Source organism: Misgurnus anguillicaudatus, chromosome 9 (genome assembly GCF_027580225.2).
Source record: "Misgurnus anguillicaudatus chromosome 9, ASM2758022v2, whole genome shotgun sequence".
In the NCBI taxonomy this organism is placed as follows: domain Eukaryota; kingdom Metazoa; phylum Chordata; class Actinopteri; order Cypriniformes; family Cobitidae; genus Misgurnus; species Misgurnus anguillicaudatus.
In genome coordinates, this window is record NC_073345.2 from 12,073,229 (window position 1) to 12,086,885 (window position 13,657).

Sequence of the window (13,657 nt, forward strand, 5' to 3'; positions counted from 1 at the left end):
CCGAGCGCATGGTCGAAAAGGGTTGGTCCTATTTTTTTTATGAGTAATGGTAGTATTTTGGGCGTAACGTGCAATAAACCAATGAGAGTCTCAGCTCTCATCCCCTTTAAAAGCCTGTTGCCCTGGCGCTATGTCTAATCCCTATTTAGTTGACGGACTTTGTAAACTGAAAAACTAGGCGGACGAAGAAGATTTCCAGTTTAAGATTAATGTTAAATCATTTTGTTGTTTTTCACTTGTATTGAAATTGTTATTTTTTATTAAAACCTTTAATAAATGCTGCGCATTTGTGTGTGATAAGCAAACCCGCGTTGTCGTCCCATTTATAGGCGCATATTACTAATGTGCTCTTTAAATAACATAAAACACATTGCGCCATTGACTTTAGACTTAAGAGCAGGTTTTTGTTGGTCAATGGCGTAGTCAATTTTAGTTGCCTCAAAATAGCAACGCGCCAACAATGCGTCTGAACACACCTCGTTTTCAGACCAGAACGCCCATGGGTGCAAAAGGGGGCGCAAATTCATTTGCTATTTAAACAACGTAAAACAATGAAAATGATAATTGCGCAGGGTGGAAACTAGCAAAAGACACTCAGAAATGCAATAAATTATACATAACTATTATCAGCAGAGGCGGACACTACTTCGGTATTTTAAGTAAATTTTCCAAGCATCTGTGCTTTATCAGAGTTTGTCTTTGAAAAAAATGTACTTTACTTAAAAAAGTTCACTACATTCTTAAGCATATTGTCTATTCCTTTTATATTGCATATTAAAATTGATTTAATATCTTATTACATAAAAATTGTGTACTTTTACTTTTCTTGAGTAAAAGTACAAAAGTAATTTTTACTTAAGTAAAACTAAAAAAAATACTAGATGTTTAATATACTTAAATATTAAATATAAACCAAAAGAGATTGTTTGTTGTCCCTACAATTTCTCAGACCACAACATGTTTGTTCTGTGGTGGCTACTATGCATTTTGAAATTGAGGGGTGAGCTGTTGGTTGCAATTCACAATCTCACCACTACATGCCCCCAAAAATTTTACCCAGAACATGTTTGTATTGTCTGTTTACACTTGGCATTAACATGCATTTTCATCGATCGGATCACAAGTGGACGGCGTTAATGCTAGGTGTAAACGGTGTTCAAAACGTTTTGAGCTTGTCCACTTTCGACCACTGTCGAAACCCCTTTTTATCGGATTGCTTTTGTAGTGTAAACGCACATGTGGTTAAATGTGTTTGACCAGCTACACGGACCGCCTTCTCTCCGCCCATTTATCTAATCTGAGGTACTGAACACAATGTTTTACGTCTTTTCCGACTTCTGGCGTGAACACACGGTACAGCGCTATTTTTAGCCCTTCATTGATCAAACTATTCATTTCATTTTGTTTCAGTTTCATTTTTCAAGCGTGTGAAAGTTGCGAGATCCTATTTCATCAATTGAGCTGAAAATTCAGAGAAAGCTCTAACATATACATGTACAAAACACTGTACAGCATGTTTACATGCTACACAAGCAGCGGACTCCGACATAATATTAGTTTGCATCCATATAAACTCATAATTACTCCCGCTCGCGTTTAAATGACAGCGGAGAGACTCGCCCATCGTCTCGACATACCACCCCTCACAGTATTCAGGACAGAATCTGTCGAAAGTGGACAAAAGAGACGAATTTAATACCAGGTGTAAACATGATGTGTCTCTCTCGTCCACTTGTGATCCGAACATCCGATCGATGAAAACACATCTAAATACCAAGTGTAAATAGCCCCTTTGTTCCAGTTATTTCAGTCTCTTCTGATCCAAGTAGCCATATAGCGGGCTTGCTTCGTGTTGCTTCAGCCATTGTCTCAGTGTATATTATCTATTGTGCTTCATTCACATTGAAGCTATCTTGCTTTGAAAGACATATCACAACTGAAACAAGAGTTTTAATTGCATGGAGCATGGTCAAATAAGTCCACTGCTGCCATGAGTATATATTATTAAACAATTATACATGCTAGCACAAAGTATCATACACCGTAAAAAGTTCCGTAGAAATTGCAGCTGGGTTGCCGGTAACTTAACGTAGATTTAAATTTGTTATTTACTGGCAAAATTTTGTTCAAAGTTAAATGAACATTAAAAATTAACAAGTCTTTGTATTTACAGAGTAAAACTAAAAAACAGCATCAAGCAAAACATTCTGGGAAACAAAATCTGAAGCAAAAAACACAAAAAGGTTGATGATTTCTGGTTCCCAGAATGCTTTGCATGAGGCTGTTATTGTATAGTTTTATTCTGTGAAGATAAAGATTTGTTAATATTTAAAATGTATTTAACTTTGAACAAACTCTTGCCAGTAAATAACATAAATTTAAATCTACGGTACATTACCGGCAACCCAGCTGCAATAACATTGTCATTTCTACGGATTTTTTTTACAGTGTATAATACGCGAATGTGTTAAACTTCAAAGGTCTTGAGCAACCTCTAATTATTAATTAATATTGAACAAATTTTGCCCAATTTTTTATTAATTTATTCAAACATATTGGTGGGGTGAGAGCATGAACTTTTAAAAGTTGAAAAATAAGGACCACCCTAATCCACATATAGTGGTGAATTTTTGTAGCTGTGCATACTTTGTATGCATATTGGTCACGCATGTGTGTACAGGATTCTATAGTACGTAGCCCAGGAAATACATTATATTCTGTCGCAATGTGCATGCGTTGAACATCTGTCTACATGTACAAGTTAAACTTTGCAAGGCTTATGCGATCAACCGTGCCCATACCTTCGCGTACACGTAAAAAAACTGACTATACTTAATATATATATATATATATATATATGAATGAAAAGTTTTGTTGCAAAACGAGATAAATCTATTTTTTAAAAATTTTCTCAAAACATGTGTATTATTACGTTATCAAGTTATTATTTTGTTTTATGGTTCTTCTTAGCTGTATTTTTTAAGTTATGAAGGTTTAAATCCAAACAAACCAACTGCAGTTGAATTCATATTAAACGAACTGCACAACCCAAAAACACCATTTCTGAACAATAAAACAACGGAGGTGTCTCGTTTTGCAACGAAACTCTTCATATATATATATATATATATATATATATATATATATATATATATATATATATATATATATATATATATATATATATATATATATATGTTCTCTAGAAAGTAACAAGTATGTCACAGAATTTTGCTTAGTAATTGCTACACCGCTAGGTTTTTCCCATTTGACTTACAAGGCTGACAAAGTATAGATAAATGAGTGAGTCATAACCCCCTCAGGTCTACACAGACTACGTTAGGTCATGGGATTTGGCCTGTATAAGGCCTCTTAGTCAGAGGTTATGGTTTCTTGACTTTCACTTTACTGTCTCATATTCCTCTCCTCTCTCCCTGAGCACTTTCATTTCCCTTCACCTGTATAAGCAGACACCTCCACCGGTCTGCAGAGAGCCGCTGACAGTCCTGCCACAATTAGTCTAGAGGTTTGCACATTAGCCGCCTCATAGGGAAGAAAAGCCATCCCTGGCTCAGATTTGCTCTAAAGCAGATGTCTGGGGAAGTCTGCTGAGACCCCTGCTTAAAATGTGTTTCAGGTCATTTGATGGGAATGTTTCCTTAAGGCTGTCAGTAATGACTCTTCATACCTTTTTATATCCCGACTTACTCCTCGGCCAGCCTTGGTAATACATGCTTTCTCAAGAGTCCCATGAAAAATAGAAAGTGAAAAATGAGACGGGTTCAGCACGGGCAAAGGGCTACAAGTCTGTCTGACTGAGACTTACCGGAGTGCTTATGTCACTGGTGCTGTTATGATTGGTTGGCTGTTGGAGGTTAAGGGACTTGATTTAGATGAACACTGTGGCAAATGGGATATTTTGTTCGGTGAAATGAAAATGTTGGTTTGATGGACCTTTTTTGTGAAACGAAATGTGTTCACAAAATATGTGAAACGAAAGGTTGTGCTTATATATGCAGCATCTTAACCATTAAGGATTCTCTGAAGTGACTAATATTTATATTTCTTGTTACAGTGTAATAGTACTGAGCAATATTAATTAACAAAATGTATTTACTATAGTCTATGTTTTCTGGGAATGAAGAATTAGGGTTTGGTTTAGGTTAGTTGCATGTAAATGTGCATAATTTACTGTAAAGTAGGATGTATGTACAAATGTAACAATTGAACGGTAAATTAATGTGCTACTTAATGAGATTTGACAATATTGATTCTCTATGTAGCAGTTGATCTCATGGGTAATGCCAAAAACTGTTATAAAGAAGTGCTATTAATAAGAATAAGAAAACATTCTCAATATGTCAAATCTAGTGAAGGAAACCCCACTTTCCAGTTAAAACATCCAATCATAAAAAACAATGATTCTGTTGGTTGGAGACCTTAACAACAGGGGCGATTCCAGGATTTTATAAATGGGGGGGCACAGGGGGGACCAAGAACCAGACAGGGGGGGCCAATCAAAAAATTAAACTGAAAGGAAGTACTGCTTTAGAAAAAAGTAAGCATGATTTCCAAAATCTTGTGCAATGCCACGTGCTCTAATATAGATTATATTAAATTTTTGTATTTTGCATAGATTAGACAACACAGTTCTGTTACAATAAATAAAAAAATAAAAATCACACAGACATTATTTAGTAATTTAACATTGTTTTATTTACTTAACTTTTAACATTACTTAATTTTCAACACAAATATTAAACGTGTGTGTGTGTGTGTGTGTGTGTGTTTGTGTGCGCGTGCGAGAGAGAACATTCTCAGCATGAAATGTGTCTGTTTCTATGGGTTAACTGCACCATCACATGTGTTATGCTCTGCCTTAGAACAGCTGTATTCTGCGGTTTTTGTGCTGGCTACCAAATAGTCTTATAAACTCATCCATGTCCAGGGACTTGGCTCTCCGTGACTCTACACTGAGCACTCCCAGGTCACTCAGTCGCTCATCAGACATGGTTGTTCGTAGGTGGTTCTTGATTAGTTTCAGGGTGGAAAAACTCCTTTCACAAGAAGCAGTGCTTACAGGTATTGAGATGGCAATTTTGCACAACCGAAAAAGTTCATGAAAAACCTCTTTGAAAGGTTCCAGAAACACTGTGAACTCCAATAGGCTGGTGAGGCTTTTCATGCCTTCTTTCTTTTTCCTCTCCAAAATCCTTTTGGCTTGGTGCAGCTCATGCTTCAGATCATCCAAATTTGACTCATAGATCTCTGCAAATGAAAAAAGCGGTGAGTCTTGTAGAAAGCTGTTGCTGTTCGGATGGAGTGCTTGAATACCACTCATTATGTTGCAGTTGGGTTTGGAGAAACGTTTCTGTAATTCCCCAATAATAGAGTCAAGGATTGGATAGAAGATGTTTTTCCTAAAACCATCTTTGTCATCTTGGTCACTTGTATGCGAGCCAACAGTGGAGGTCACTACAGATCCTTCTAGTCTAGAGCTGGTCTTACGTTGTCTTTTTTTCACACTTTCAATGCTGATGTTACACTTTTGAGCTGTGTTTATGATTTCTCTCCATAGCTCATCACAAAAGGATTCTTCTCTGTAATCCTTAAATGTATCCTGAAGTGCTTCAATAAGCTCAACAGCTCTTGCTAGATCCAGTGATGGTGATTGAAGCATATCAGATAGAAGCTTGGTGTCACCCAGCACTTTGCAGAATGTTGCTAGAAGCCCAATGAAAGGCAAGTCAATTTGGGCAAGAAGACCCCGTGCCTCCACAGACCGGTCCCCACTTCTCTCTTCAGCAATATCTTCAAGGACACACAGCACTGCAGGTAACCTGTCCATCATATTACGGCAGGCAAAGTGCCTGCATGCCCATCTTGTGTCGCTTAGCTTCTGAAGCTCTCTAGGCTGACCTCCATACATTTCTTTCTGAACTTCTAGCCATTTGTGGTGAATATATGAGCCTGACATGAAGACATATAGTTTTTCCAGTAACGAAAAGAAACATGATGCCTCAGGTACTGACTTGACTGTGTCAACTAAAACTAGGTTCAGACAGTGTGCATTGCAATGCACATAGAACGCATGTTTTGCCACTGCCTTTATGCGAGCAGAAACACCTGTATGTTTTCCACTCATTACAGAAGCTCCATCGTATCCCTGGCCTACCAGATGGCTTCTGTAATCCAATCCATATCTCTCAAGACAACTGATGATCTTCTCTGTCAACCCTTCAGCATTTAAACTATCAGCCTTTTGAAAATGTAAAAAACTCTCATGTACTGCACCCTTATAATAATATCTCAAAACAAGGGAAATTTGTTCTTTTTTTTTCATGTCCTTAGTTTCATCAACTAGTATACTGAATGACTCATTTTCTTTGACTTCTTTGATGATATTTTGTCGAACCATCTCTGCCAAACACTCCAGGATTTCTTTTTGTGTGGTATTACTTGTGTACTTAGCATTTCCGCTGGACAGTTTTTTCTTCACTATTGGGTCATGTTTTGCTATTTGCTCCAATATGGCCAGAAAGTTCCCCCTATTCTCAGACTCCTCTGACTCACGATGGCCTCTTTGGGGAATATTTTGTGTAGCAGTAAGCAGGAGAACATCTGCAACAGTTTTTATATAGTCCTGATTCTCTTTGACTCTTTTTAGGTAGTCTTTATTAATTGATTTTAACAAAGATGTGTTGCTCTCAGCTCCCCTTTTGTAGTCAGACCATGCCAGCATTGCATTTACATGGTGCTCTGATTTGGAATGCATTGCAAACCCACCGTCCTTATATAGTGCTTTTTTCCAGTTTGCAAAGCCAGAGCTTGAAGTGAAGGCAGATTGAGGGGCAGAAGGAAGTGAAAAATGTCTGCATACAAAACAATGGGCCGAGTTCTGGCTTTGTGAATATTCTATCCATGGATAGTTTTTATACCATGTAGAATTAAATGCCCTACTTTTTTTCCCTTGCTGTGTTCTAGGAAACAACGCTAAATTAGGCTGCACAGGACCAACCGCTCTAGATTGCGAAATATCTAAATAAATAGACATATTGATAAAGCAAAGATTATTTCCTGTCATTTCAAAATTAACAATGTTCATACTAGTGAAATGGCCTAAAACACTTGAAGATGACATTTGTCAATATACCTTGAGGTCCAAGAGGAACAGCAAATTCTGATCCAGATTGGACTGGTTGGTGCTCTCTGTCACTATCACCGCTGGAATCTGATCCACTTCTGCTGCGAAGCCTGATAAGGGGCTGGTCTTCTTCTCCTTCAGAGGTTTGAGAGCTTTCATCACCTTGTAGATCTAAAACATATAAAATAATACCATGTTAAATATTTATCTATGAAGTGGTATCATGTGAACTGGTTGCAAAGGTAAAAATTAAGAAAATGCATTAAAGGTTCATGTTCTGACTTTCACCTGTTGCTGCAGATGGATGGCTGCTGATGTAGCCCTCACTGGTCCTCTCAGGCTGGCTATTCACTGTGCTGGCAGCTCCATGCTTGCTTATTTGTTGGCCCTGCCTGGTGCAATTTTGGCTCTGACCTGTACTGGACTGCCCTGCATCTGACTGTCCCTGACATGTTTTCTTCTTAAAGAAACCTTGGATGTCCTGTTGCTGTGTCTGACTCTGTCTTCTTTTCATTCTTAACTCTTTATTTGTTTTACTAAATTCTGCCTAAAATAAACAAAAACCCATTTAATAATAGGAATAGTTAACTTTAAATAAATTGTCATAATTTACTCATCCTGGAATTGTTTTAGACCTGTGTGAGTTTTTCTTCTTCTGAACACAAAATAAAATATTTGAGGAGTTTCAGTGGCCAGGATCAGTTGATGAACCCAACTGACTGCCATGTTATTTTGTTCCTACTATAAAAGTCAATGGGGTCCATCAACTGATTTTGGTTGCTGAAATTCTTAACTCTTTTATTTTTTTGTGTTCGGCAGAGGAGGCTCATACAGGTTTGAAATAGGTTTAGGGTGAGTAAATGACCATTTAAATTAAGTGAAGTATTCCTTTAAGTAGGCTATCTTACACAGAGTTGCATGTAGCTGGTATTAGTTAACATTCTCACATATCAGGACCGTTTGGGAAAATATTATTTTGACTAACTGCCTTTCTTTAGTCTTTAAAACAAAAGGTAAAGTAATATTTATATACTTTATATGTGTGGTGTGTGAATTGCTGCATAATAACACTGACAAAGTCAATTCTATTCAGTAGTCTGCTGAAGTTATGTTAGCTAATCTAGCTACATGCAATAGCTTGGTCAGTCAGTCACACACATGAAAGTATCAGACTACTAACATAAGACGTGATATTTCAAAAGATATAACTTAAAACATAGCATGGTGAGTCACACACTAAAGTATCAAACTAAATACTAACATACAATGTGATATTTCACAATATAATTTAGTTTGTAGTAGGTTACATACCGTAAACACTGACGTGTGGTCTCTCTCCACCTGCTTTAAAAACGCACAACTGAGCTTGCTGCTTCTTCGCGTTCGCGCGAGTCTCAAATCAAACAGTGATTGACAGCGCTCTGGTCCAATGGTGCGGTGGGTGTTGTGGTGTCTCTTTCCAATCCTCATGTTTTAAAAACGCACAACTGTGCTCGCTTCTTCAGCGCGCTCGCGGCTCGCGCGAGTCTCAAATCAAACAGTGATTGACAGCGCTTTGTGCTGTGGGTGTCGTGGTGTCTCTTTCCAATCCTCCTGTTTTAAAAACACGCAACTGTGCTCGCTGCTTCATCGCGTTCGCGGCTCGCGCGAGTCTCAAATCAAACAGTGATTGACAGCGGTCTGGTCCAATGGTGCGGTGGGTGTCGTCGTGGTGTCTCTTTCCAATCCTCTTGTTTTAAAAACGCACTGTGCTTGCTGCTTCTTCGCATTCGTGCGAGACTCAAATCAAACAGTGATTGACAGCGCTCTGGTCCAGTGGTGCGGTGGCCATTTTCAGGTTGACAGTAAATTTACCTAGCCCAATGAGATTGGAGGGGGGGCACCAGGGGGGGCCAATCATATTCCTGGGGGGGGCGGTGCCACCCCATGCCCCCCCTCTAGACACGCCCCTGCTTAACAAGCAAAGATACAGATATCAGTCTTTCCCCATTTAAGTTTATTTACACTGTAAAAAATAAAAAGTTGGTTCAGCTTAAGATAAAAAATAAATAACCTGGTTAATTTAACTTAAGAAATATTAGTCATCAACTTTTTTTAGTTAACTAATATTTTTTAATTAATTAACTCAAAATGTAAAGGCAACCAGGTAACTGACTTTTTTAATTTGAACCAACAAATATTTTTTTAGTCTTGCTCTGCTGAAAAAACAGCATACCATCAAGACCAGCATCCCATTCTGGTCATACCAGCAAAATCAGCATATGTTGTGTTTTGGTGCTGGCTTGCTGGTGACCACCAGAATAGACCAGCATAATTCCCATGCTGGTCTGGTGCTGGTTTAGCTGGTGGTCATCAGAATACCAGCACCAAACGTCCCATTCCAGTCATACCAGCAAGACCAGCATATGTTGTGTTTTGGTGCTGGTTGAATAGACCTGCAAAATTCCCATGCTGGTCCATGCTGGTTTGGTGCTGGTTTAGATGATGGTCATCAGCATACCAGCACCAGCATCCCATGTTCGTCATACCAGCAAGACCAGCATATGTTGTGTTTTGGTGCTGGTTGCATAGACCAGCAAAATTCCCATGCTGGTCCATGCTGGTTTGGTGCTGGTTTAGCTGATGGTCATCAGCACACCAGCACCAGCATCCCATGTTCGTCATACCAGCAAGACCAGAATATCTTGTGTTTTGGTGCTGGTTGCATAGACCAGCATAATTCCCATCCTGGTCCATGCTGGTTTGATGCTGGTTTAGCTGATGGTCATCAGCATACCAGCACCAGCATCCCATGCTCGTCATACCAGCAAGACCAGCATATGATGTGTTTTGGTGCTGGTTTGCTTGTGACCACCAGCATAGACCAGCATAATTCCCATGCTGGTTTGATGCTGGTTTAGCTGATGGTCATCAGCATACCAGCACCAGCATCCCATGCTTGTCATACCAGCAAGACCAGCATATGTTGTGTTTTGGTGCTGGTTTGCTGGTGACCACCAGAATAGACCAGCATAATTCCCATGCTGGTTTGGTGCTGGTTTAGCTGGTGGTCATCAGCATACCAGCATCTCATGCTGGTCATACCATCAAGACCAGCATATGTTGTGTTTTGGTGCTGGCTTGCTGGTGATCACCAGCATAGACCTGCATAATTCCCCTGCTGGTCCATGCTGGTTTGATGCTGGTTTAGCTGATGGTCATCAGCATACGAGCACAAGCATCCCATCCTTGTCATACCAGCAAGACCAGCATATGTTGTGTTTTGGTGCTGGTTTGCTGGTGACCACCAGCATAGACCAGCATAATTCCCATGCTGGTTTGGTGCTAGTTTAGCTGGTGGTCATCAGCATACCAGCATTCCATGCTGGTCATACCATCAAGACCAGCATATGTTGTGTTTTGGTGCTGGCTTGCTGGTGACCACCAGCATAGACTTGCATAATTTCCCTGCTGGTCCATGCTGGTCTGGTGCTGGTTTAGTTGGTGGTCATCAGAATACCAGCACCAACATCCCATTCCGGTCATACCATCAAGACCAGCATATGTTGTGTTTTGGTGCTGGCTTGCTGGTGACCACCAGCATAGACTTTCATAATTCCCCTGCTGGTCCATGCTGGTTTGATGCTGGTTTAGCTGATGGTTATCAGCATACCAGCATCAACGTCCCATTCCGGTCATACCAGAAAGACCAGCATATAATGTATTTTGGTGCTGGTATGCTGGTGACAAACCAGCATGGGAATTATGCTGGTCTATGCTGTTTTATCAGCAGTTGTATAACTTAAACAACTGCACATTTTTGCAAATATGGCCGACACTTAGGATGACTTTGCTTAAGGACAATGTGGGATTCTAAAAAACACACATTTTTTTCTTTGAGTCATCCACAATATTAGATTTATTATTTAACTTAGCATGTCTAATATTGAGTAAATGTTATTGCTATATGCTAACAATGTGCTACTCTAAGTGTACAGAAATACATAATTTTTTGCTCTGCGTGTAAATTTTGCTATAAAACTTAAGTTCCTTTCAATCATCTATAACCTAGGATTTATTCTTTTACTAAACTTGTTTACTGTTAAAGTAAATGTTGCTATGCTAATGAACAAAAATGCACCCTATTTAAAAACAATTCTGAAAATGTAAATTTGGTTAAAAAACAGTATTTTCTTTGAATCATCCATAATCTGTTCACTTGCAGAGCGCAGGCTTCTGAAAGGTGCATAAGTCTGTACTACTGAGCTTAGGTATAGAGCAGAGCCGATGCTTGCCCTGTAAGCAAATATTCAGGCCTTATGTCAGCCTAAATACACTCTCTTCAGTATAAAATCCCAAATACTGCACATGTAAATTTTGTTACAAACAATGTTTCCGTCCAATCATTCATAATCTTGAATATATAATTTTACCAAGCCCGTACTAAGTGCACTCTTGGATGGCCTTCTTAGTCTAAAATGCATGCAAAACTGCTTAAAAAAGTATTTTGGAAGACCAAACAGTACATTGGCACAGGACGTCTTGGCAACATACATTGGCACTGCCTTTATATTCAGCTCTCAATGTCAGAGATACACTATGTAAAGTTATTCAAAGTAACGAGTAGACAGTATAGCTATAATGTGACATGATGAAACACATTTTAGGTTCTCCTTTCTTCTCTCTTTAGATCAGCTTGGATGCCAAGAAAATCAAGCTCCTACGCCTGCCTGAGGGAAAGGCCTCAACCTCTGGAAACAGACAGACTGTGTTTGAGGTGTGTGTCTGTCCCAATGGAAAACTCTTCTTATCACAAGCAGGAACTGGCTCTACCTGCCAAATCCGCAACAACGAATGCACATAAATACACACGCGCAAACACACACGCACATACAGAGGATCCGCTTCTCTTGACGAATCCAACCAGAACTGAAAATGGATTTTCTCAAGACTCATGACAATACCGAGTGACGTTTGCTCTATTGATAAAACAACATTTCAACCCGAAACTTTTATGGTGATCACCGGAATACAATTCAACACCATTCAGATCCACGTCTTGCATTTTCTCTCGTTAATGTGCCGATTTTCACTCAGAATCTATTTTTGCAGCCATTCAATAAAGACTGTGGATGCTTTATCTTGTGTACTATTACATGTCTCTTCTTTCCTGAAGTCTGTACTATTTGTAACAGCATTTCACATTAGACTATTATTCAAGTCTGCAAAATCACTCCATCCTACTGGCAGGCACTTTTATTCAAAGGGACTTCGGATTCAAGCTATAGATTTTTATCATTAAGTGCATTCTCTGGAATCGAACCCATTATATCAGCATCGCTATCTGACAACTCCTTTCAATGGGAAACCTTTCATGACGGTGATCACCTGTATTCAAACTGTGCTCTCATCGGGCTCGAAACCCGTGCACCAACTCTGTTCAAAAAGGAGAACAGCGCCTGTGCCTTAATTCAATGCACTCGTGGCAAGAAGCACACCCCATTGACTTTTCTTTCAGACAAGGAGACTTAGATTCATTTAAGTTACTTGCCTTTTGCTCCCGCAAATCTACTTTTTTAATTACATGAAAAATGTTGTGACACCCGATGACCCCGGTTTGCGAATAGATTAACTCAGCCGTTATGTTGCCGATAATCGCTTTACTTTGGAACGGGGAGGAGAACATTATCTGTGATTTAGATTTAAAGTTTGGTTCTCCCATTTGTTTTGGGTTGGCACAGAATGAAGATAAGTTGAGTTCAGGGAAAACATTTTCTTTGTGTGTGTGTGCGCGCGTGTTTTTAAACCTGATGAAAACTTTTGTGTTCTGTATGGTGTTGAAAACTAAAAGCCAGTGACACACAAACCAAAAAGTGATGCTGTCATTGTGTCATGGAAAGACGACGAGAAATTTGTTGACATTGTGTGAGACATGTAAAATGAGTTTGATTGTAATTGATTTTACCATCCGTCTTATAATCTAACGGGAATAAAAGAATAAAGTTTGATTTAAAGTTTTAGACCTCAGTTTTGATCACAACCTCTTTTTTTTTCTCGTGACTTCTCTTCCGAGGGGCGCAAATGCAAAATATGTGTTCGGAGTGTCATGTGTGTTGCTCGTGTTTGCAAGGTGTGTGTTTGTTGCGTCATGTGAACTGTGTGCATCACGTGTTTCGTCAAGGTGGGTGCCTGCTGCACACGCGTCAAAACCGTTTATGATAAAAGAGACGCTCACGTTCACAAAATACACGCAAGACGCTCCCTTAACAGTAAACTTCGATTACGCATGAGATTATGTGAGTATCTGGCAAACCCTTTAGATGCATCTGCAGCAGACACTTATTTTGACGGGACACGTGATGGACACAGGATCTCTCGACGCGCAGAACACATATTTTGAAATTACGAACCACACACATGACGGGCTACATACATGTTGTGACAAACTTCGCATCGTGCACCCTCGAAAAAAGAAGTCATCGGCTGCCACTGTTCACAACCTTTATCTCAATAAATATGGGTCACACTGTATAC

General features: G+C 39.3%; 1 protein-coding gene across 4 annotated transcripts in view; it reads left to right on the top strand.

Annotated features, from left to right (window-relative positions):
* The window catches only part of sgcd (sarcoglycan, delta (dystrophin-associated glycoprotein)), a 247,047-nt gene extending 233,904 nt beyond the window's left edge, over positions 1 to 13,143 (top strand). For all 4 annotated transcript variants that reach the window (XM_055179482.2, XM_055179483.2, XM_055179480.2 and 1 more), the window contains exon 8: positions 11,814 to 13,143. In XM_055179482.2, the coding sequence (XP_055035457.1) occupies positions 11,814 to 11,987 (174 nt within the window). In that variant the 3' untranslated portion in view covers positions 11,988 to 13,143. The remainder of the gene's footprint in view (positions 1 to 11,813) is intronic.
* Positions 13,144 to 13,657: the final 514 nt, after the last annotated feature.